Below are 26,432 nucleotides of genomic sequence, written 5' to 3' on the forward strand. Positions count from 1 at the left end.
TTGCCTGCTTCATACATTTTGGACTTAAAATACTATACTCAAAAAATAGATTAGTACTTTTTTTTTTTTTTTCTTTAAGTTAAAGAGGCTTGACATTTTAAATTCTAACATGCATGAAACCTGGGAGTATTGAGTACCTCATTAGGTCATCTTCATTTAATCAATGAACATGTACTTGGCTACTTAATAGTATACCAGTTCATTGATGCCTGATACTGCTGGCCTACTTTGGATACCAAGATCCCTAAATAAACTTTTATTTAAAAGAAAATAATCTTAAGGTTCTGCTACTTCATGTTTTTCAGAGTTCTTTATTTAAGCAAGTTGAAGAAATGGAACAGGACAGCTTAATCACTTTAAATATTGAACGCTTAATAGGAACATACGGAAGAGTTACAGTAGAGTGGATAGCCAATGGGAGCACGAGTGATGTATTCCCAGCTTCTGGAATGGTATGTAATAAAATCTGTACTAGAGGATCACTGACTACATTGCCTCAGATGGTAGGTGCAGGTCCTAAACAAGGATAGCACACATTAGATTGTCCTGGTCAGTTAATTTATGCTTCCCAGTCCTTGTCCGTGATGTTGACAGTTCTTACTTTTGGCTGGCACATAATACCACAGCATCACTCCTGCTCTTCTATAACCAGATACTGCAATTCTGTCCGGGCAGTAGACATGTGTATCTGTAGTATCCTGTTCCTATCTTCCATTCTTCCTGCTGTGAGATCCAGCTACAGTGTCAAGTCATTTGCATAGATGGGAATCAAGGAATTATTTGCTTTTCTTCCTGATGATAACAATACACTCGAGAGTTTCAGTGACCTAGGGGAATATCACAAGTCCCAGTTTTGCTTATTTCTGAGACAGTTTAGATTTCTAACCGTATTAAAATCCAGTGTTTTCGAATAGCTTAAACTCTTGATACGCCTTGTGGCCGCGTTCTTTAAGTCAAGTGACTCCATCTAGTGGCCGTCTGTAAAGACACAAGGCCCTGTGAGCCCTGAGGTTGCAGAGGAATAGCACAAGCCACAGCTGTGGGAAGAGGGCTAAAAGATCGTAGAAATAACCTTTGCATCTGGAAATATTGAATTGTGGCATCTGAAGTACAGCAAAAATAATTAGAGAAAAATCAACACAGGGTAAGTCAAGAATGCAAAATAATAATAATAATTTAGATAGTGCTTGAGCATTCTAGATTAAATTGAATCTAAAGAGGATGCTGCATGATTTTCCTCTAGACTTTTGCAGGTAGGAAGAGACAGAACTGAAAGTACAGTTCAGTCATTCAATTGAAAGCTCAGAATAGGAATAGCATAAGTGTTTGTAAATACATCAGTGTTTTTGAGAGAGACCTAACCAAGTGACTGGCCCTTTGAACTGAAACATAAAAAGAATATAAGATGGACATTCCTCATACATATTATGCATTCATCATACTTTTGATGTAATTATATGTTGTGGTTTGACCTTGGCTGGCTGCCAGACCTCCACTCCGTTGCTCTCTTACTCCCCCCTTCTCAGCAGGACAGACATAGAAAAAAGACGGAAAAGTTTGTGCGTTGAGATAACTGTAGTTTAATAAGTAAAGTTCCTCTCACATTTCTTCTCCCAGCTGCTGTAGCACAGCAGGTTTTTTTTTTTTTTTTTTTTTTCCCTTTCTTCAATCTGCTCGCCCAGAGCCCAGGTAGTGTCACTCATGGCCCAGCTCTGGACAGCAGTGGGTCCCTTTTGGAGCAGCTGGAGCTGGCTCCTCTCTGACATGGGGCAGCTGCTGGGCTCTGCTCACAGAGGCCACCCCTCCAGCCCCTCTGCTACCAAAACCTTACCGTGTAAACCCAATACACCCAACCTCCTGCCCTCCACCAGCCTGTGGGGATTTGGGGTGATTAGCTGGAGAGACAGACTTCTCCTGGCCACAGACGCAAAGCCCAGCACTTGTATGGGCTGTGAGGAAAGCTGACGCCATCCCAGCCATATCCAGCATGTTATAGAAGAAATAATGCTAAATTGAAGAAGCAGTTTAATGCTTCTTCCCATTTTTGTAATGTTTGAGAAAGTATTAAATTTAATTATGCAAGAAACCTCAGTGAATACAAGTGTTGTTGAATAATTTGAAAGGCATATAATGAAAGACAAGTTAAATATGAGCCAGCAATGTGTGGTTGCAGCAAAGAAAGCATACTGGTTTGCTTTGAGCAGAGCATGGCCAGCAGATCAAAGGAGGTGATCCTGCCCCTCTGTTCAGTGCTGGTGAGACACATCTGTACTGCTGTGTACTGCTCTGGGTTCTCCAGCACAAGGAAAACATGGACTTACTGAAGAGAGTCCTAGGAATGGTCCTCAATGTGGTTAAGGGATTCAAGTATCTGACATATGGGGAGAGGCCTAGGGAGCATCTTATCACAGTGTATAAATACCTGGGAGGGGAGTACAGAAGATGGAGAGATACATCTCAGTTGTGTCCTGTGCCTGCGATGGGCATGATACAGGAGATGCCATTTAAACATAAGAACTGTGGTGTGAGGAGTTGGATTTGATGATCCTCATGAGTCCTTTCCAAGTCTCCATCGTTGGAGATACTCAAAGACAGTCTGGACATGGCCCTGAGCAACCTGCTCTAGATGAACCTGTTCTCAGCAGGGAAGGTTGGACTAGTTCATCTCCAGACGTCCTTTCCAACCTCAACCATTTTACGTTTCTGTAAAAATGAGGATATATAAATATTTTCAAATGACTGAGCAGTTTTTCCTAAACTTGGAGTGCAGCTGTAAGAAAGATGTCTAGAGTTGAATGCCTGTTTGTAATGATGATACTTGTAGTTAGCTTGATTACACCAAACTTATGCTCAGATGGGTGCTTGGTCTCTTTGATTGTTATGATTCTGAATGAGAATTCATTTTTTGCTTTCTGATCTTTGTTTCAAAGTATTTAACCACATAGCCATTTTCTCAAAGTGACTCTTCATATTGCCTGTCTCTTATCTCATATTTCTTTTTGCATGCTTTATTCATATTTTGTTTTTCTTTTTGTTGATAGAGTTAAAATGAATAAACTCATTGGTATGACAGCACTGAGAAGTTTGTCTTTTTTTTTTTTTTTTTCTCCCTCTACAACCTCAGATTACATTTTCAGAAGGCCAGGCCCTGTCCACGATCACCTTGACAATTCTTGCAGACAGTGTTGCAGAGCTTTCAGAGACCGTGGATATCACCCTCACTCACGTTACCACTGTGGGTGTTCAGGATGCCGCAAAAGGAGCTATCATTGATCCCAAAAGGGCAAGAGCAGTGCTTACCATTTTGCCTAGCGATTTTCCCTATGGAGTGATTGGCTGGCATACAGAGTCTCTCTTTGTTAAAGTCACAGAGCCAGAAGGTAATTCTGTTACTTGATTGTAAGGAAAAAATGTGTGATTTTTAAGGTTTCTGTCACTGAAGTTATAGCATTGATTTATGCGATTGCCTTAAACAGATTTAGATTTAGTTTTAGATTTAGATTTTAGATTTAGTAGAAATACCTTAAAACTACATAAGTATGCCATTTCATGATGTATTTCTATGTCAAATTCCCATATGAACATTATCTAGCCATTTTGTAGGGGCTAACTTATTAAAATCTTGTCATCTTGTGTTGTATTTCACTAGCTCATAAAATCCTTCCACTTAGCCAAGTTTGCTCATTTGATTAGCTTAATAATCTGTTTAAAATAATATGCATAAATACACTTTGCTCATGAATTGGATAAAAAATTGGAAACATTTTGTTCTGTGGGACAGGGAAAAAAGGAAAGCATAACAAGAGTGCATTATATTTCAAGAAAACTGAATTGGACTTTTTCTGCTTGCCAGCTCCTCATTTGGTTGGATGATGTCAGCTTTTCTTCCAGGCACCAAGTGAAATTTTAAAGGCTCTGCCAGGCATTTTGCCAGGAGGAGAATTGCAGTGGTGCTCCAGCTTCTGCCCCCCCCTGCTGAGCCAGGGGTGCAGGCAGCTGATTGCTCTGGCATTGCCTCCAGCCTGGTGGTTTTCCAGCAGCTGGCTGGGAGAAGAGAGAAGATAAGCTATTAATACTTCAAAAGCCCAATTGAAATGTGCTGGCAATTTAATATCCTGTACATAGAAAAAAAATAAAATCTATGGAAAGTGCATTTTCAGTCAGAATAAAAGGACAGCTAAAACCTCCTTGCCAATTCTATTTTAAAGCCAATTAGTGATGTTTTATTTATTTATTTATTTTTGCACCTGAAGGTATTGTGAAGGGATATTCTTGGTTCCTTGGGTTTATCCACCCCTGTCCCCCCACCCCCAATAAATATTTATCCTTAAAGTTAGGATTTAAGGCATGATCTTAGGTTTTATTTTTTGCATAGCGTCTTCTCTCATCTTTAAATGTAGTGGGTTTAATTACATACAGAAAAGGTGCTAACTCTGAAGTAGTATCTAAATAATACAAGTGATTACTTTGATGAAACTGACTTGAAGAACAAAGTCTGTTGTAATTTTATCTCTTAAAATTTTCACAGTCAAAAACCCAGCACTTTCATCTAAATGTGATGTTTGGTTGTTCATTTAAAAATAAATAAATAAAGTAAATCTTCTTTCCTAAAGGGTAAAAAGGTCCCAAAGTGACCTGAACCTTAGTGATATAAGTTCATCTCATTTTATTCCAGCATTAGAAAGAAGTACAACAGCTGTCTCTAAAATTTATACCTAGCTGTATGATTAGCTACAGTGCTTTTTTTTTTTTTTCTTTTTGTCTAGAATTAATAGTGATATCCTAGGCATGTAAAGTCCAGAGAAAATAATGAGATGGGAGTTCTGAAGGGAAAATGAATATAAATAGTAATGTTGAAATAAAAGTTTGTGTAGCAAGCATGTCAAACTGTAAATACTTAGTATATTCTTATTCCTCTAGATCCTGCCTTAAAATACTTTCCCAACTTACATACTGTGTCCTTACTCATGCCACTTGTATGTGTTCATTTGCCTGGGTCAATGAGTTATCCAAGTATGGTTGTATTGCTAAGCAGAGCTGAAGTGGATTCTTGTAATCAGATCCAGTACAATTAGGCAAGCTGGAAATCAAACAGGGCAAGAGTTACAACAATCACATCTTGATTTTTTCCCCCTCCTTTTAATAGGAGAAGTGAATTCAACTACTGTTACTTTACAAATTGTTCGTGAACAAGGATTTGTTGGAGAGATTGCAGTTCAGCTGAGTGCCAAGCCTAACACTGAGCTTCCCCTCTCCAACCAAGCAACAGAGAATGAGGATTATATAATAGAAAAGAAGACAATCATTGTGGAAGAGAATGCAACAATAACTTCTGTCATGATCACTATTTTGCCTGTGAGTAGTCTAACAACAACTTCAGCCTATGATGTCTTTTAAAAAAAGATATTATCACTATTTAAAAAGAATGATTTAGTATTCTAGGGGAGGATAAGGAAGGATTCTTGCATCATCAGATATTTGGAAATTAGTATGAATTGCAGTCATTTATTTCAAAAGAATTCATGTACTCGCTACTGGGGAAGAACCAAATAGTTTGCTTTGCTGTAATCTCCAAATGAATATATATTAATTAAAGAGGAGACAACTGTAAATATCTTAGGTACCTGCTGGTTTTGCAACTTGTTTTTTTTCAGAGGATATATTTTACTCTTAACAGATTTGTTCTGAAGTTTGAGACATATTAATTTTTCACTAAAAATATATAAATTCTTTAAATATATTAAGAATGGAGGTATTACTTTTCAAGTTCTGTCTTAGTCTCTGAAATCTGGCCAGCTTTCTTACAGATAGGAGAAAGAAGTAGCAACCAGCAGTATTTCCTACCATTGTAACAGATATGGAATCTGACTACCAGCTTCAGTTTCTAAAATTCAGCAAAGGCTGAGTTATAACCTCTATCTTTCACATGATGTGTAGCAAACAAGTGCTTAACTAATCCCAAGTACTGGGAATTTTTGAACAGTAAAAGCAACCTACAAGTAAGCAACCTACAAGTGATCATCTTTCTGCATGTATTATAACTTTATAAACCTTATAACTTTCTATTTTTATTGTAGTGCTTTATAGAAAAAATGTGACAGTTAAAATTATTTTTTTCCAGGACAATGTTCCAGAGTTACAGGAAGGATTTATAATCAATATTACTGATGTGCAGCTGGTCGATTCTCGCACTGGAGGTCAGCCAAGTGTGAAGAGGCTTGGGTTAGAAATAGCTGAAATAACAATTGAAGAAAATGATGATGCAAGAGGAATATTTAGTTTCAATGTTACAAAGGTAAGGAAATCTGAATGAACAATATTTTAAGTTGCATTCCAGCAGGAGAGCCCTTAGTTTCAGACTACTTTCTATAATGTTCTAATAGGGTTTATGACACTAAATTGTTCTGGATAAATCACAGAATCAAAGAATGTTAGGGATTGGAAGGGATCTTGAAAAGGGGACAATACCCCTGCCAGAGCAGGAACAAAAAAAACAGATACTAGACAAACAGTTCATGCTTGAAAGTTTCTTCACAGTTAAATGTATGAAATTCATAAGGGAGGTGGAAGTGCTAAAATCGAAGTCATAGAATATTCTGAAAGGAATTTCAGAAGGTCATCTAACCCATACTTTTGCTATGCAGTGTCAATGCTAAAATCAGACCAATTTACAGGCAATTATATATTTATTTGTTTATTCTTACCTGCAAATAAATAAATAAAACATAATAAAAGCTGTGACACTCAGCAGTTTCTTGTTGATTTTACAGGATATAACTGGAACTGTTGCTGGTTATGAGGTACCGCCACCACAGAATATATTGAAACTTCCAGTTGTTCGACAGGCTGGGAAGTTTGGGACATCAACTCTGTATTGGGAAGCCATTCATTTAACTGCTAGCATTGAAGACTTCACACCATCATCTGGAAACCTTACATTTGCAGATGGGCAGGTATGCACTTGCTAAAAATTGAATTGTCTTTGGGTTAGAAAGTTGAGATTTTCTCACATTTTCCTCCGGTAGAATTTGCATCCATTCATTGAAAACATCATATGGCCTTAGGGTTATAAATAATTATTCTGACTTAACTATAGTGCTTTAACATGGATAAACAGAATGTTCGTAAGTATTGACCAGGTAGGGATGTATGTCTTTTGGTACCTTCACAAGAGATGACATAATTTCTAATAATAAAGCCTGTTATGCTAAAAATCTATAACATCTTCCCTACAAACTTTCAGAATAAGCCTATATGTTCCTTCAGTTGTATTCTACACACAGTTTTAAATTTCATGCTTCCCTTGGGAATACTTACTGTACGTAAAAGATGTTGATGTCAAGTGAAAAGCAGTAGAAGGATATACATTTTGAGAAGAATTGTGGCTAAAGTGCAATATTGTCTGCCTGCATGTTCTACTGATTATCAAGCTAGAACAGTCCTCTGGTTTTAACATACAAGACTTGATTAGTTTACAATCCTGAAATTTTGTTATCTTATAAACATACAAGTATGGTAAGTACAACTGACCAATGTTTTTTTTATCTATTATTAGATAAAATTTATTTTGCATTTCACATTTTTTCAAAATATTCTCAGAATTTTATAAATGAAACTTTTTTGTTTGTTTGTTTTTGTTTTTCCCTAGGCTGCAGGAGAAATAGAAATTACAATAATAGATGACAGTGAAGTTGAGTTCCTTGAAATATTCAAGATTGCCCTAGTAAGGGTAACTGGTGGTGCAAGACTTGGGGATGATATCCTGGTAACTGTTGCCATTCCACCCAATGACTCCCCTGTTGGAGTATTTGGATTTGAAGAAAAGAATGTGAGTTTGATTTGGATTGTACTCTTTTGTGCAAAAGCAAGATAGTGGGTTTGTGTCATTAACACATAACTGATCTTGGCGAGCTTTCATTGAAGTGGAAGATGATTCTTTCATGGAAGGCATATTAGTACTTGTCTTCATCTGGCTGTGAAGAATGGTAACAACAATGAAAGCACAGCAGCATAGACTTAGACTTCTGCATGAGTAAATTTTAATTCAATGTGCTAATAATTCAGGGTGTTCCACATAGGATTTTTCATGTTCTGTTGATTGTTAAAATGGATTTGTAATAACCTGTATTATTGAAATGAAAGTTTGGAAAAAAAATTAGAAAACGTTTGTCGTCTTACTGCTTGACAGTGAGTGATTCTACTCTCCATTCTGCTGGTGCTGCGCCTGATTGTGACTCATTGTAATTGTTTTGAATCATAGGGCATACAAAAATAACTTGAGTGACTCATTTTTGCTAGCAGAATTCAACACATTCCTTACGTCTATTATCTTCCTGTTGATATTTACTCTTGTCCTTAGTTTGTATTGTCATTTATATATATAGATAGATATATACTTTTTATTTATTTATTTTTTTATATCAGTACTGATGACTTGAACCTTTGCTACCTCCTCTTTGTTATTCATCAGGTGACAGTGAAGGAACCTCAGACACCTGATGACTCTGCTGCAGTTGCTTTGCTCACTGTAAGTCGGAGTCAAGGAGGACGGGGAGCAGTCAAAGTGATATGGATTCTTGAGGAAGCAGCAAGACATGATCTGACCCCTCTGAACGGTACCCTTCACTTTAATGAGGTATGTCCAGTATTGTAATAAATGATCTAATATTCTTAGATTTACAGATATTTTCTTCTTCTTGGACATGTTTGCATAGTTGTTTTGTGTTTGTAAAAGTAGGAATTACTAAGTATGATACCAGCAGCAAAGGGCCAGTTTGAACTGGTTGGGTTAGCAATATCCGGCATTTTTTCGGACTGAAAAGGAAAGCTGTCATCCTCCTTTTAAAGCAGAAATGTAATCATCAGGAAGACAGGCTCTTCAAATATGAATTGTTTTTACTATTAAGAGGAACAAAAATGTACTGAATGAGAAGAATGATTACAGGAACAGTTATTCCATTGCATTATCATACTATCAAAAAGGAAAATTGAAGGGGTAAGAAGGATAAATGAGTGTTCAACATTTTCAGATTTAAAAAATAAGTAATGTCACTGTAGTCACTTAAGTGACTTTCAAATTGGACAAGGAGGAGTTTCATTTAGCTCTAAAGCAGGAGCTGCAGTATTGGATGTTGTTGTCATCTTAATATTTGTGTTTTACAGGCTACCAAAAATGTTTAATGAAGAAATGTCTTTTAAAATAGCACATAATTAGGCTATAACTGCATATATAGGCTACTCAGCATTAAATAGATAGGGATACTTGATATTTTTTACTTTTAACCAGCTGGAATACAGCTTTCTTTGTAAGACACTGGTATCTGCCAAAATTTTACTTGCCCATCTCTACTGATAGACTTAGAAGTAGTTTTTATTTCTGAAGTTCTTACATGTCCATACTTACAAGAATACAAACGTATGACCTACTAAAGTTATATGTGTGTCTACTTTTTTCGTATATTCTTCTAAATGTTTGCCACCTGTCAAAAATGTGGATTGGAAAGGAATTAGTTGTAATCTGTTACATATAATCTTAATAACATTACTAGAGTTTATACATTATATTGAATATGTACTTTCTGTTGGAAAAGATTATGTTTAGAAAGTTTCCTCTAAGATGAAAACTTCCACGTGAATATATAATTTAAAAATAATTAAATTGCTATTCAGTTGAATATACCCAGGGCATTTCTGGGGTGCAACATAATGTTTGAGAGGCAATTTTTACTATGCATTAATCTATGAGAAAATGTAATCTCTGAATCAGAGATTTCTCATTTAAAAAAGCCAGTTTACAGAATATATCAAAAATATGCATACTTAACACAATTTCTTAAAGAAAATATATATATATATATATTTCTTCATAATAGTGTATTTTGTTTAGTTTCAACTTAAATATCTTTATGTGATCCAGACTGAATCCCAGAAGTTGATTGTTATACGTGCACTAGAAGATGGCATCCTGGAAGGAAATGAAACATTTACCATACAGTTAGTCTCTGCTGGTGATGCAGAAATATCCCCTGTAAATGGTAAAGAATTAATTAATTATGTTATATTTTGAGACACGTTGTACAACAATTCTAGTAAGTCTGCTTGTATTAGTTTAGTCTGCAGTACCTAAATATGTTGTGTGCAGTTAATAGCAGTTTTGAAATGTCAGTCTTTTTCTCATAAGTTGTTTACTTGTCTGAAGAAATCAATGAGAATTTTAGGTCATAATTTTTCACTCTAAATTAATTGTTGGTATAGACTTTCGTGTTCAGGTGTAACAAAAACAACAATAACAACAAACAAACCACAAAGAAGTTAACATTGTGCAAAAAGGACTTTTTAACAAGAAGAAGCAACAATCAAAACCAGCTTCAGACCTGTAAGAACCTCGGATTAGTTTCATTTGTAAGGGACCATCAAGGGTGGTCATCTGGTGGAAAACCCTGCTCAGGGAACAGGAGACTTTTCAGTTAGGTCAAGTTGCTGTGGGCTTCATCCTATCAAATTTTGCAAATGTCCAAGGATTCCACAGAGTCTCCTTAAAATTCACAACATTTTCAAGTTAGCTCTCTGTTGTATTTTTTTTTTTTTTTAAATTTATTTACTGTACAAGCTGTGTTCTTTTCACAGGGCAGGCAACCATAATTATTATGGGTGATGAAGGAGCTTCTGGGGTTGTTGGGATAGCCCATTCATCCAAACATGTTCTGATTGGAGAACCTTCTGGAAATTACAATGGAACTGCCCTTATTAGGTGGGTACATCACTTATTTCTCCAAAGAAAGGACAACAGTTCAGTTTGAGAAGCTGTGAGACTCCACATTTGGCAAGCATTTCTTGAGAGCTGCATTTCATTATCACTTCTAAAATGAGAACTATTTTTAAAGTTGGATGTGTGTTTTTAAAGGAGGGCAGAATATGCTATGTATGTATCAAGTCCGTTCAGTATGACTGGGGAGCCCCAAATATTATTCTTAGTCTTCAAATTATTTACAAATTTAATTAATTAAAGGAAAAAGAAGAATTTCTTTCTAATTGAAAGAAAGGAATCAATGACATTTAAAGATTAATTTTGCTTTTCAGGGCTGGTTCCTGGACATTTTTTTATTTTGCTATGATGATTAGCAAAACCAAAGTAGTAACTTGTTTTTTAGCTGAAACAAGGTGCAATTATTTTGCTACAGTCAGTCAGCTGAAAACAGGAGAAAGAAATGAAGATGCTACCATACCTTCAGAGACCTTATTGCAGCCTTTCAGTGCACAAAGAGGCTTATAAGAAAGATGGAAAAAGACTTTTTAGCAGGGTCTGTGGTGGTAGGACAAAGGTTAATGGTTTTGAACTGAAAGAGAGCAGTTTAATACTAGGTATTAGGAAGAAATTCTTTACTATAAGGGTGATGAGGCACCTTGAAAGTTGTCCAGAGAAGCTGTGGCTGCCCCATCCATGGCAGTGCCCAAGGCCAGGCTGGATGGGGCTGGGGGCAGCCTGGGCTGCTGGGAGGTGTCCCTGTCCATGGCAAGGAGGTTGTTACATGATTGTTAAAGGTCCCTTATAACATAAACCACAGAATATTTCTGTGGTTCTGCTGAAAAAGGAATATGAAACTTTATCCTGGTAGAACCTCAAATATGAGCAAAACACCAGTTTCTCATGCTGCCCTGAGACACATGAAAGATAAAAGGATGCTTTGTGCAGCAGTAGTTGTGCCATATAGATCATATTAGGTACAGGCAAATTTTTGCTATGACTTAGTTAGCTGATTTCATGAACAGGATTAGGCTTTAGTTTTTTAGAGAACCAGCAGATCACAGTCTTACTGTAGTATTCTAGTGGCATAGTGGGTATTCTACCCCTTAGAAACAAATTGCCTGGGGGCATTACCTCTCAGTCCTGCCTTGCTTCTGCTACGCACAACTGTTTCTCAAAACACACAATGGAACAAATAACATTCAGTTTTCAGTCCCCAACTTTGGGCTGTAAGTGTGAGGAAACTTCCGTGCTCTCTGGACATACACAGCTTAAGATGCCTTCCAACATAGGGAAATAAAACAGAGCTGCAGAAATGTCTCTCTGAAGAGAGAATTGTAAAGTGAGCTGTCTTAATAGTGAGCTATCACATTAGAACTCATCTTCACAGTGCTAATAGCATTTCTGTCATGCACAACAATGTGATACACTGTCTTTAGACTGAATATTAACTATTAAATGTGGAAAATAAAATCTGCATTTCTGTTCTTACCTGCAGCCTGACACGTGGCCCAGGAATTTTTGGTGAGATCTTAATATATTGGAATATAACACCTTCTCATCACACGGAATTTACTGAGATATCAGGGACCTTGACAATGCAAGACAGGCAGTCTGCAGCCGTTGTTCTCATACAGGTATATGAGAACTTTTACATGAGCAGCTATTTTGAGTGCTTCCTTTAATTTATATGGTTACTTGGTTAGAAGCTAATTATAAACGTCACCCAGGAAATACTTTAAATACTTCTAGCTTTCAGTATTTTTTCTCTCCAGGCTGTAGATGACAACCACCCTGAGGAGAAGCGTCACTACCAGTTTCAGCTAACCGGAATCAGTGATGGAGCACTCATAAATGAATCCAGCAGCAAAGCAAATATCACTATGGCTGCCAGTGATTTTCCTTTTGGAGAATTTACATTTTCAAGGGAATTAATGCAAATAACAGAAGAAGAAAAATGGGTACTAGATTAAAGTTCCTTCATATGTAAAATATGCAAAGAAATCAGTATTCTTGCTATTTTCTACAGCTAAGCTTTAGAAGAAAAATAAATCAACAGTTTCCTGCATTTATCTTAGCACAGTCTCCTTGATGGTCATCTGTGGTTTTGGGAGAATTTTAATAACTCTGAGGAAGACTTCCATCTACTATGTTGCATATACTCTGTATTTATTAAAGACAGATATTGTTATCTATCAGAATCTATTGAAAATATACCTTTAGAACAGTCTTCTAAAAGCAACTATAACAGAAGAACAAAGCCTTTTTTTTTTTTTCTTTTCTTTCTTTCTTTCTTTTTCTTTTTCTTTTTTTTTTTTTTTTTTAAATAGTGCCTTTTTCCCCTCAGGTTAACATCACTATTGTGCGTTCCAGGGGATGCTATGGCAGAGTGCGTCTTTGGTTTCAGATAATAAATGAGACTGCAGAGGAGGGAATTGATTTCACTCCCATGGTAAGGGAGTTGTTGTTTGAACCAGCTGAGGACAGTAAAATGATTGTGGTTGAAATTCATGATGATGACATTCCTGAAGGTCCTGAAGACTTTTCAGTGATGATTACCGAAGTGGAAGTTGAAGGAAGGTAAAGATAAAATCCTCTGTTGAACACAAGGTCGATGACAAACAGAAAAACATGCTATATATGGGATCTCATCTAGCTGTCTAAAGTCACCACTGGTATTCAGCTGTTTTACTGTAAAATTTCATAAGACAGATCATGATAGAAATGATTATCTCAGTTTTCTCAACATTAGCATATATATTTTGCTGATTGAGATTAATTAAAGATAAAAGTCCGTATGTTGCATCCATTCCATGAAAAAGTACACTTTGTGTGTTTTAAAAGGTACGGAAACAAGTTTTGACAAGATTGTCATACACACTGTGATAAGTAAAATATGGTTGTTTAATTGGGATATGCTTGTAAAGTTACAAATACAATATGTGGTTTAGAAATACCAGAAAGAATATTTTCTACCAAAAGAGAGAATACAAAAAATACAGTGCTACATCTCAAGCAGATGTAACAATATGGGACTTTCAGGTCTGCATGGTAAATACATTTCTGTTTGGTTTCTTTTTACTTACTGTATATAGTTCATCATCTCTTACATCCTGTCAAAAATATAAGTGATTATTATTTAAAATGAAGCACCAGATATGGTGTTTCTGCCCAACCAGTAATACTTATAGTAAATCAGAATAAACAAGCATTAAGATAACTCTCACAAAGTTTCATGATAAAAAGATAGTAGTGCCATATGTGGCTGAAATTACACTGGCATATTCCTCAGGAAGTTGATGTTTAAAATCATATTTTTGTACCTGTAACTATGAAGTCTAATGTTAGAGTAAGTACAGTTGTTGTTTATGGAAATCCCAGGTTTTGATATTTTTCTGTCATATCTGAAAACACTACTGGGCTAACGTAATGTCCTAATTTAGAATGGCTGACAATTTGGAATTTCCACATTGCATATGAATTCCAGTAAATATGCAGTGTCTGGAGTTGCTGTACATCTCACTTCATATGTGTGAATGAAAACTAAAGTCTCTGTATTCATGATGCAGTAGATTCTCCTATGTGTGAATATGTTACCAGAAATAAAAATGCACATGTGGCAACTTGTCACTGTGTGGAGTTCTGTTGGTGTGCAACCAAGTTTTGTAAAATTCTGGCCCTTTAGCTTTTTTAATTTATGTTTCTGTAAGAAGTTGTATTAATATCTTGTATTAACAATGACTGTATTAGGAAAGATTATCAAAGTCTTGGATTCTAACAGAGATGTACATACACAGGGCATTGTGATAGCCATGTCATAAGATAGCAATGGGAGTGACCTTTACAAAGAATTACCAGTTAAGTTTTTCCTGATTCAAGATCTTAATGCTTCATTTTGAAAGCACGCTGTCATGTGTAATGCATAGGTGTCACTAATAGCTAATCTTTGCCCAGATTATGAGCTCATTAATATTTGCTAGAGTTTCAAGTTGCATGAAGTACTAACAGAAAAAAAAAAAAAAAAAGATAAAATGAGAAATTAAAAAAATGAAATATATATATCTGGAAATAAACTACTATTTTTAGATATATAATAGTTTGAGAAGGTGTGGCCAGAAAGTCTTCAGTGATTGCACTCGGAAAATAGAAGTATTTGTGGTAATCATTAAATTGTCATACATGCATCTTAAAACTTTAACATGATTTAAAATTTTTCTTTTCTTTTATTTGCTATATTCTTGCAAGTGGATTTGATTTTACCATAAAAGAAAATGGTCTACAGGTGGATCAACCCCCTATAATAGGAAATATCTCCACAGTACGAGTCACTATAGCAAAAAGTGACAATGCAGAAGGCGTCATAGAATTTGATGCACAGTACATCCATCTACAAGGTAGGTTTACCCTAAGTTTTCAGTGTAGCTTAGAAGATAAGCCTGTGACCAGGTCACAAATTTTTGAGTTACCTTTTAACATCTACACCGAGTTCCAATGCAAACTATATAAACATCTGTAAATAAGTTCTTGAGTACTTTTTCTTCATACTTTCTGTCACTGTAAAAATAGTAAAAGCATGACTGTGCAGATTTATTTACTTTTTTCACTTATATACCTAGGGCAATAAGTTCGAGAGTGAGGGGACAGGAGGAAAAGACCACTAAACATTTCACTGTTTTTCATCATAAGAACAGAATTGGTCTCCTATAACTCATTGCATTCTCAAGTTGCATCTGGGACATTAAACACTAATGCTGAAACTACTTTGGTATTTCTAGGTAGAAATTACTATAGGAAGTTATAAACATTGCTTCACTTACATATTTCGTTGTTTATATTTTCATTAAGAATTTATAACTAATGTGACTTGATATATATGCCCATGAACAATTGAAACCTCTATATTGCTCCCTTGAAGATGATAAAAACATGTAAGAAATAAATTGACCTTTCATATCAGCAGCAATATTTTCATTCCTTATCAGTATTCTGATGGATCCTTAACTTAGCTCCATTTCAGGTTGCTTTTGAATATTTCTTACAAACCTAAGCTATTCCCAAGGTGGTAGTCTCTCTGCTTAATTAACAGTTTAAAAACTATTAAAAGTGTTGTTCATTTATCACATTGAGTAGACTTTTCCATAATCCTAAAGATTTGCTTTTACATAATCTTTGAAGATAAAATGAGCTACTGTAATATGATAACGTACATTAAAGTGTAATATTTTCTTTTAAAGGAACAGTAAACTGTCATTTGTACAAATGAAGTTATAGCAGAGTAAAACACTTTTTTTTTTTTTTTTCCTATTACTGATTTGGTTGTTAGAAGATACACTAACCACTGACTAAAAATTTGAGTGGGAAAAATGTGTGATGAAGTTTTTAGAATACAAACCTCATTTCATCTTGATTAAAGAAGCATGTGCTACTGTGCTACAAGAAACATCTGCTTGCTGCTATTAAAGTGGTGTTAGATGCGTTGTATTCAGTTTTCAAAAGTAATGCTCACAGTAGCTTCAGAAAATCCTGTTAGTGAGTACTGAAAGGTAAATGGACTTCTGTACACAATACTTAAAAGATTTGATATCACATACCTGTGATAACTTTTTATCTCAATTATTCTTGCAGTGGAGGAAGATGCTGGAGTAGTCATGATTCCTGTCGTGAGGAAGCGTGGAACTTATGGATATGTAACAGCTGATTTTCTTTCTCGAAGCATTTCTGCACTTCCCAATGGTGTTGACTATATAATCCACAATACCTCTGTCACTTTTAATCATGGCCAGAACCAGACTTTTATATACATCTCTATTATTGATGATGAAGAAAGGTAATTAATTTTTTCTGATGTTTATTTACTAATTTACTTTTTAGAAGTCTTTTTTTTTTTTAATTTATATTTTGAAATGAGCAGTATGCTTACATGTAGAATGAGAATTAAAAAGCAGATTCATAGAATAGAATGAATTGCTGCAGTGCTTCAGTGCCGAGAATGCAGTGCTGCAGAAGATTGCTGTAGTGCTGAAAAAAGCATCTAAATATAAAAGGAAAAAAGCCATTACTAGTGTCTCATAGTTCATTTAAAACTTTATGCAAAACCAAGATATTTTGTTACATTATCTATATTTTTAGGTGTTAATAGTACTACTGTGAATAATAAAATATTTTTCACTGCTTTAAAAAAAATCAAAACAACACATTAATTTAACATAAAAAGGAGGAACGTTATTTTTATTTCAGATACCACTGTTCTTTGCAAATGGGAAGAATCTTCTGTAGCGTGTGTACAGATTTGACTTCATATCTTCGAACAGATCCAATTGGATGTCTAATTGAATTACTAGGTATATTTTAACTGTTTTTTTCTTGGCTACCTAATGATCTTTCTCTTTCTCTCCCTCTCTTTTTATTTTTTTTTTTATTTTTTTTTTCTTTTTTTCTTTCCATACAGTGAATTTGCAGAGCAATTTGAAATCCAGCTCACAGGAGCCACTGGTGGAGCAGTCCTTGGGCTCCACCTAGTGAGCCAGATCACTATTGCTAAAAGCGACTCCCCCCAGGGCATTGTACGATTTCTCAACCAAAGCCGAATTACTCTTCCCAATCCTGATACACCCATAGAAGTGTCCCTGGTGCTGGAAAGAACTGGAAGATTGTTAGGAGACACACAGGTAGGCCCTCACTGTCAAAGACTCTGCATGCTTTTCAGTCACTAGGTCAAAAAACTCTTGCATTTTCCTTCAAAAGCTTGTGACTGATTTGTGGTGGGATAATTCCAGCCTTTTTATCCATTTATTGTAGTTGCTCTATAACAGAAAATGTAGTTAAACTTTTCTTCTGCTTTTTTTTTTTTTTGTCTTTTGTGCTTTGTTTTAAACTAGCTTCTAACTCTGTAACTCTGTCACAAGTATGGTTAATTTCACACATTCGGTTAATTCAGTTGAATCACTTCATAAAGCAGGTCATTTTTTTCAGTAAATTGTTTACTGTGAATTTTCTAGTCTTTTTTTTTTTTTTTTTTTTTTTTTTTTTTTTTTTTTAACTCTGTCCCAGACCACTGACAAGGAAAGGTATAAACATGAGCTAAGGTAGGTCTTTAACAGTCTTGGCAAATGACTGGAACATTGGCATTAAAGACCACGAGCTCTCCCTCTTTCTATGTAAAATTTACTAGAGTCTTTTTTGTCTTTTTACTGGAAAATAAATCTGAGAAAACTGGAAAACAAAACAAAAATAACGTTAAAGTGCTGAATATGAACTCCTCAAAACCAAATCTAATTACAGGAAAATTCAAAAATACCAGCTTTTAATCAGGCTGAAGAAGTATGGATAATCATTTGAGGAATTAAAAACTTCTAGCAGATTGCTAAGTAAATGCTTGTGATTTTAGGTCTTCATATGACATTTCATGGAATGAGTACTCATTTGGGGAGCTTTGCAAAACAAATTTGGAAAGAGAGGAATAGAAACTGTCCTGTATATTCCCCATTATATAGTAAAGAAATTTCAGTTTCTCTTCTTTTCTATTTATTAATATTAAAAATTTCATAAACTGGCATTGTAGCAATCTCTTCACAATTTACTTGTATAATTTGTTGCATTTATTTTTCTAAAGGATTGTGTGATTTCCCAGAAGCAATTCATTAGCAACAGTATTAACAACAAAGATATAAACATAGCTATTTACCAGATTCAGGTTTTTGTTTGTCGTTTATGGTCCCTTGCGGGACTGCTATAATATATCACCACTATATATATCTAAGACTGATATCTTCCACAGATTAATTGGGACATTTTAGGACCCAATTCGGAAGAGGTTTTATCTCCTTTGAATGATGACATTGGTGACCCTGTGAATGGATCATTTTATTTTGGGGAAGGAGAAGGAGGTCTGAGAACTATTAATCTACAAATCCATCCTCATGAAGAAGTTGAAGTTCAGGAGATATTTGTTATTAGACTGAGCCTTGGGAAAGGTGAAACAGAAATAGATCCTAAGGCAAACAATGTTACACTAATAGTAAGTCATTATTGCTTTTCTTTTTTTTTTTTTTTTTTTTCTGATACCTCTGTTGATACATCAATGATACTGGTATTTATCCTGCAAAACTTTAAAAAGTTAATCATACCAATTGCATTGTCTGTCATTTGGCTTTCTTGTTCCTTGTACTACTCACATGTATTTTTAAGGCTTTAGTTCTTAAAGAAGAAGAAAATAAAAAGTAAATAATCTATCAGTAATAATTGGTACCTAAGCCGTGACCTGGCCCTTTTTCTTGCAGAATTTTGTTGGAACATGGATTGGGTCTTCATTCCCAACTGACAGTGTGTTCCCTTGTTTTGACTTCTACCTCTCCTATAGCTAGCTTTTGTAAAAGAAATGAGAAGATCACAGATAGGCAGGAGAGACATATGTTGGAGAAGGCAGAGGAGGTGTCAAGGGCAAATACTTGCTCTAAGGACATTGCAGTTAAGGAAATATTTATGAGACTTCTTACAGAAGTCAGAAAAAAAATCTTTCCTATAAACTGGACTTATTTGTTTTTCTTGTCTGTAGAGAAATGTATTGATGGAATTAGCTCCTGTTTCCACACACTCCTCATGTTCTCTGTCAGGGACCTAGTTTTTTCCTCGGAATGGAGTGTTTCACCCTGCATGCCATTGAATTTTCTTCTCAGTAGGCACTGAGGTTTGTGCATAGCTAACCCAGGGCAAAACACTTTGATTCTTTACATAGCCTTTAGGTCTGTCAGGACTATGTCGGTGTCGTGAGAACACAAAACCAACCAAAGTGACTTCTACTCGGGTTGCTGGTTCTGTATGCATACTGTTCCCTCCGTTTCTCTTCAGGTCTTTTGAGGGCAGAGGGCAAACTTAGAGGGTACACTGGATTTTTAGTCTTTTTCTGAAAGTTTTTATTCGCAGCAAAAGTTTCAGAATAAATTTGCAGCAAGGATTTCTCATAAATATACTTGTCTGCTTTTGTCATTTGTTTCCATCAATCAGGTTTGGGCAGGTTTGCTGAAAACTGAAAAGAGGACGTGTGGTTTTTCTTCTGTGTCTTGCTCCAGGAGATATGTTTTCTAAATCCTTTCAAAATTAATTTACTCTCAAATGTATTTAGATGATTTTTAAAGTACAAGTTGTTTACAGTTGAGCGAGGCTCAACTTAGTGAATAGAACCATCATTGCCGTATATTTTTATGTGAAGCTTCAATTTATTAAAGCCCAAGCTTGCCTTTTCATTGATAACCTCATTATTTTGATGCCTGCTCAGTTTAGAACCTTCTCAGAATTCTCCAGGTATCACTGTAGGATCTTCTCACAGAAGAGCAAGTCATCCACAGATTTTATGTAACAGTCTTCATGTGCATGTGAGTGTGTGCTTGTGAGCTTGATATCACTCCTTTCTGATATCCTGATGGTCCTGTCTCTGTCTGGTTTTGTTGTCGCTGTTCTCCTCACAGTCTATTCTAACTGTATTCTTGAATCTTAAGAGAGAAAACTCTTTATGAAGAGCTAGTAGATACATGTGCTGTAGAACCTGGCAACAAAAATCTTAATGACTTGAGCAAGAATATAATTCAGTCTACATTTCTAATTTTTTGTTTGCTTGCTTGCTTTTTTACAGATACAAAAGTTTGGTGATCCCAATGGAATCGTACAGTTTGCTCCCGAATCGTTGTCTGAGAAGAATTACACAGAGCCCTCAGCAGTGGAAGGGCCACAAAGTATTCCACTGTTTCTCAGACGAATTCAAGGCACTTTGGGAAACATAACGGTACTCTCACTCTTATTGTTTTCCTAATAAGCAGTACAACCTGAAATCATCAGTACGAACATATGGAGGACAAAGGAAATAATTTTTCCATGACTTTCAATTACTTGTTGCTCAAATTCATTTTTGAAAAGTTCTCATTGACTGACTTTAGCAAGGGGCTCAAATTCAGCACTTGTGGTTTGGAAAGTCAGATTCAGTCTCATCACTGAACAAGAAAAAAGGGAAACAGTAATGCAGTGCTTGTCTCTCTCCTTTCTCTGTCCATCTCTCCTTGCGCTTTTGATGGGAGAACAGAACAGAACACACTTTTTAGGAAGCTTTCTTTGAGACCCTCACAATTTACTTTTTTTCCAGCTGTAGTTAAAGGTAAGAATGGACTTTTTTGAACCAATACATTGTTACTTAACTAAATTATTTTAGAAGTCTGCATTTTTAACATTTTTTTAAACGTTTTTTTAAATCATTATTTCAATTAATAAAAGCATCTGCTGTGTTTAATGAGGACTCTTGACCGCTTTCTCATGTGAAGAGTCTCGAAAGGAGGAAAACCAGCAAGAATACCATGGTGTAAAAATACAAATAATTTTTGAACACTGTTCAGAGATTCTAGAGAGTTTTAAATAAATCTTCTGAAGATATACAGATGAGAAAGTTATATTTTTAGAGAAACAACACACACGCCTTTTGCAAGACAGCCTGTATGTCTCTTTCTGTGCATATCTAAAACAATTTCTAATTTATCTACTTAAAGCCAATCCATTCCATATCCTCTCTATTTCGAATATTGAATGTGAAAGTTTCTGATTCTGTGGGTAATTTTGTTTTCTTCTGTTTTGTTAATTTTTTAAATTCATTTCAGGTTTACTGGGAAATACATAGTGAATCTGACATCACGGGTGACTTTCTTATGACAGAAGGATCTGTTGTCATTGCTGACCAGCAGAGTACAGCTGAGATAATTATCTACCTGTTACCTGATGAGGTTCCAGAACTGGAAGAGAGCTACACAGTGCAACTGATTTCGGTAGAAGGTGGAGCAGATTTAGACCAAGACAGAAGAACTTCAAAGATCAATGTTTTTGCAAATGATGATCCTCATGGGGTGTTCGCCTTGTACTCTGATCAGCAGTTGGTATTAACAGAGAGAGATCTCAATCGGTATGTTCAGATCAATGTAACTCGGCATGCTGGGGCATTTGGAGAAGTGGTCATTCAGTACCAAATCTCATCTCATCACAAAGAAGCACTAACTGCACCTGGGGATGAAGAGGGATACCTCGCCATAAAAGATGGTGCCAGCTTTGGAGTGAAAAGAGTGCCAATAAGCAGCCAGGTCTGTATTATCCTTTTAGATTATTTGATATCTATTGTTTACTTTTGTCTTAATCACAATACAAATCTGTAATAAGATAACTAGAGTCAACAGAATCCACTATGAAGAAACATCAAAGAAGGTTTTTTAATATTATGAATTTATGGAATAGAAGTGGAGTTAAATATATTTTTACATAATCTTACAAAATCACTATGGTGCATTATACCATAGTATATATATGTTCATATATAGTATATTGTATACATAGTACATAGTATATATATGTTCATATATTCAGCTTTTCCCTCCATCATTGATAAGCATTATTATCATTTCCATATTTTATTATTATATGCATCCAAATACTTTCTCAAGTTTCCATTTTGGATTGTCAATAGTGATCACGTGAAGCAGCAGATATGTTATCTTCAGTTTTCTGTGTTGCCAGTAGTTTTTTATTGTTACCATTTTACATCCACACTGTGGTGAATCATAAGGATTAAAATCAAGCCGAGGCCCACCATGTCAGTCACAATCTATTAAAGTGACAATAGTTGCTTTACAAATTCACAGTCTAACAAACTGCTGATCAATCACATTCATAACATTGATGTTTTGTCTGTAGTTCTTTTGAGAAAGGTAATCAATAAAATGCTTGTCTTGAAAACACAGCTTTTGTATGCAAGTGGAATAAAAAAGGCACATTGGTCTGCTGCTTAATTCTTTGAAGTGGTGGATCTCATGTTTTAGTGGAATTAAATTTTATACCTTTTTATTTAAATTCTCTCTTTCAAAGGCATTTCTTTTACCGGGCTTGAATTTTACTCTGGAACTGATTAATGTAAGCCTGGTTAAGGGAGGTGCCAAGGATGTGCCTAAAATATTAGGAGAAGCAAAGTCAGCTGTTCTGCTTATTCCTGAGGAAGCTGCCAATTCGCAGGTCAGTATAACATTTCAGGCCAAAGTATAGCATAGCTACCACACTGCATTACAAAAGATAACTGCTGTGAGGATTCAGTTGACACCATAAAGTTTTTGTAATTGCAGCCAATTTAATGAGCAACTTTTCCTGTTTTTACTTATACTAAGCGTTAACTTTTCTGGAAATGTTTTTTTAAATTCTTATACAAATTTGCTAGTACTGCTTGAAAATGTCTCTTTATCTATTAGTTATGATACATATTTTTAAAGTTACAATAGATAATGTAAATATTATGGTTAATTTATATTTTTGTTTATATGAAATGGAAGTTCTGAGACTTAAAGGAAAAAGAACTAATTCTGGACAATGTTTTCCTTTAAGTACAGCTGCCCAAAATTAGATTATGGCATGTATGCAATAGTATGTGCAAAAAGAGGTGGATGTCATTCTGTTTTTTAAAGCAGTTAACAATGTATTTGGCTAATCTCTGAGAAATTCTGTTTCTGGCTACTTTATAAGATAGTGGGAAAAAAGAATCTGTGTATTCTGATATAGTGTATATGCTTCAGCTACTTTTTAAGTATCAGGCAAAGACAAAAGCACACTGTGCTTTTGGCCCTCACATTTTGCTTATATTTTAATTACATATTTTTTTGTTCTCAAAGCGTGTTCTTTAGTTTATAATTACTCAATTGAAATTGTTTTACTGTAAATATTATATACTATCATATAATATATCCAATTGTCAGTGCTTTTAGAATGTGAGAATTATGCTTTTAGCCCAATCTGCTTCTTAAACCAAAAGAAAAGTAGATTACACTAGCAAAAATATTCCCATTAACAATTTCATATGGCAACAACTTTGTACTGGATACACAGTAATTTATTCTAGCTTTATGCATATATGTGTAGTAATACAGCTATTACTGTATTAAGGGTATTTGTTGTAAACAACAGACACAGAATGCTATGTTTAGTGTTTTTAGTAATGAAATCTGAGTAATATTTATTAATTTCCCTGAGATCTAATTCTCAAAAATCTCAGATTTAGCAGAATTGTTAAAGACTTGTCAAGGGAGGGAGGAAGGGGGAGAAAGAGAGAGAGAAGTAGAGAGAGTACACTTACATATATCTGTGTTTGTCACAACTATGTTTATGAGTGTGAAATGCCTTCTTCAAAATATATAGTGCACTTGCACATATGCCCGTTCTTATTCAGTTTTCTCTATCCAAATTGATGTTTCCACAGGTTGGCTTTGAATCTGTTACTTTACGTCTTGCAGACATTGTAGCAGGGACAGGTCAGGCTGTCATAACCAGAGAGGGTGTTTATGGCTCTGTAACAGTTAACTGGATTTCTGGATACCCACCAGACCTGATCACTGACTTTGCTCAGCCAGGCAATATTACTCCAACATTTGGTAAGTACTCTCTTGAGGAAAGAGCTGTGAAAGTGGCTTAAGTGGTGATATCACCTTTCAGTTATTGGTACCTATACACGTTTCCTCTATTAATGAAGTGTGATTAGGATGAAATTGTATGACCTGATTTTTATCTGTAAGCAATATTTTCATTTTATGAACAACAACAACAACAACAAAAAAAGAGTTAAACTTCATAGATACATGTCTGAGAGGTAAGCACAATGCTGCACACTGATGGACAGCTTTATATAAAAAAGATCCTTGTGCAGATTCTTCTTCCTAAATGGAGGGGAATTGCCTTTAGAGGCTCTGTCTCAGTATATTCCCAGGTAAAATGGGGATTCAGATTTAGTGGTTTTGATTTGTGTTCTCTTTCTTGCATCTCTTTTATTTCAGGTACTGTTCTATTTTCAGCTGGTGAGAAAAGTAAAGTAATCTCATTTCAGGCTACTCCAAGCATAAACAAACATGAGACATTTGCCATCTCTTTAACATCGGTGCACAGCAATGCATCTGGTGGGGCTCGCCTGAGGTAAGGCTATTACTCATAACTTTTAGTTGCACAGATACTGTAAGAACCTGCATGCAGGAATATGCCTTATACAAATCCCTTTTAAATTATAAATAGGTAGGAAGATGTAGTGCCTTTTTTGATAAATTCATAAATGTTGTCTCAGCTGGAATCAAATATCAGTACTGCAGACCTGACTTTATCAGGACTGAGGCTCCTCTCAAATTCCAGTCTGTTTCATGCCAGTGGAATCCATGGTGTCTGGGACATATCTCAATCTATGGGGACAGTTAAGAAAACAAAGGACTGACAGCTTTAGCTAGGAAGCTGAAGAATGAAAGGGACTCTTAAGTTTTCATTAGTCTCCCTAAAAATCCATAGTTAGATAATCTAAGGTAACAAACACTGTTTTAGATAAATTGAAACAAAAATCACAGAATCAATAAGATTGGAAAAGACCTCCAAGATCACCTGGCCTAACCACCCCCCTACTACCAATGTCACCCACCAAACCATGTCCCCAAGCACCAGGTCCAACCTTTCCTTGAACACCCCCAGGGACGGTGACTCCACCACCTCCCTGGCCAACCCGTCCCGATGCCTGACTGCTCTTTCTGAGAAGAAATGTCTCCTCATTTCCAACCTGACTCTCCCCTGGTGCAACATGAGGCCATTCCCTCTGGTCCTATCACTAGTTACCTGTGAGAAGAGGCTGACTCCCCCCCAGCTTCCCACCACTCCCTTTCAGGTAATTGTAGAGAGCAATATGCTTAGAAACTACTTCATTCATTTTATATATGTATGTGTGTGTGTGTGTACATGTATGTGTGCACATGTGTGTGTTCTTAAAAGCAAAACCATTACATTTACTGTAGCCTTCCATCTCAGCTAGGCTGTTATTTTTTCTTCAAATTACTTTCTTTTCATTCTTCTTTATTTATTGATAATTTATTGATTAAAAATGGCATAAGATGAATGGACCTAGAACAAACTTGTATATGGAGAAAGGTATTTGCTTCTTCACATTACAATTTTACTGGCAAATCTGAAGGAAGTAAGGAATGAGCCGGATGGCTAAACTTCTTGGACTGACCTGTTCTCCTAGGCCTGTATGTTCTGTGGACTGGTGTCCTCAGAGCACCTATTTACCATAAAGTGATTTAAAAATCTTGAGTGTACAAGAATGTTTTTTTTTTTGAAAACTTCAGACAAGATGGAGTGGGAGGCAAAGCTGACAATTACTTTAAAGAGTTTTTGACTCCCCTCGTGATGGAAATTTATGGATTTTATTAATGAAAATTGCACACTGTAATTGCAGTGCTATTTGGTAACCCACAGCACCGACTAATGGGTCAGTTTTAGAGGTAAGTGTAAGATCCAAGGTTTAGTAAAGGCTCTTTTGAAAGCAGAATAACCCAGTTTTCATCTCTGTGCTTTTTTCTCATAGAAAGGAGATATGTTTTACATGAACACAATCGAGTTCAAATTGATATTGCTAATGGGGTTCAAATCTGGAAAAAAAATACTATTAGTAATATTGAGAGGGAAAGGCTAATACTTCAAAACCCCACTGTAAGTCTTAAAATAGCTTTCATACTTCTTTTGCTTCCTAATTAAAATAGATCTGCTGACATTGGTTTAGTCCACAGTTTTCACCTCATACAGAAAGTGCATGCTGTGGTTAAAACTATTATTACTCAGAGTGGCTGTATTGCAGTATGTCCTCCTGTATTGTATC

General features: G+C 35.6%; 1 protein-coding gene across 1 annotated transcript in view; it reads left to right on the forward strand.

Annotated features, from left to right (window-relative positions):
* The window catches only part of ADGRV1 (adhesion G protein-coupled receptor V1), a gene marked incomplete at both ends in the record, with an annotated part of 271,966 nt that overhangs the window by 77,427 nt on the left and 168,107 nt on the right, over positions 1–26,432 (forward strand). Inside the window, 21 exons of the mRNA XM_084304820.1 lie at positions 306–452; positions 3,125–3,380; positions 5,147–5,355; positions 6,122–6,295; positions 6,771–6,953; positions 7,649–7,828; positions 8,471–8,635; positions 9,917–10,034; positions 10,627–10,750; positions 12,243–12,381; positions 12,520–12,705; positions 13,092–13,324; positions 14,990–15,138; positions 16,370–16,571; positions 17,193–17,412; positions 18,522–18,761; positions 20,373–20,522; positions 21,382–21,855; positions 22,634–22,777; positions 24,009–24,180; positions 24,580–24,715. Coding sequence (XP_084160946.1) covers positions 306–452; positions 3,125–3,380; positions 5,147–5,355; positions 6,122–6,295; positions 6,771–6,953; positions 7,649–7,828; positions 8,471–8,635; positions 9,917–10,034; positions 10,627–10,750; positions 12,243–12,381; positions 12,520–12,705; positions 13,092–13,324; positions 14,990–15,138; positions 16,370–16,571; positions 17,193–17,412; positions 18,522–18,761; positions 20,373–20,522; positions 21,382–21,855; positions 22,634–22,777; positions 24,009–24,180; positions 24,580–24,715 — 4,001 coding nt within the window. The remainder of the gene's footprint in view (positions 1–305; positions 453–3,124; positions 3,381–5,146; positions 5,356–6,121; positions 6,296–6,770; positions 6,954–7,648; positions 7,829–8,470; positions 8,636–9,916; positions 10,035–10,626; positions 10,751–12,242; positions 12,382–12,519; positions 12,706–13,091; positions 13,325–14,989; positions 15,139–16,369; positions 16,572–17,192; positions 17,413–18,521; positions 18,762–20,372; positions 20,523–21,381; positions 21,856–22,633; positions 22,778–24,008; positions 24,181–24,579; positions 24,716–26,432) is intronic.

This window comes from Netta rufina (assembly GCF_964035555.1).
Source record: "Netta rufina genome assembly, chromosome: Z".
NCBI lineage: Eukaryota > Metazoa > Chordata > Aves > Anseriformes > Anatidae > Netta > Netta rufina.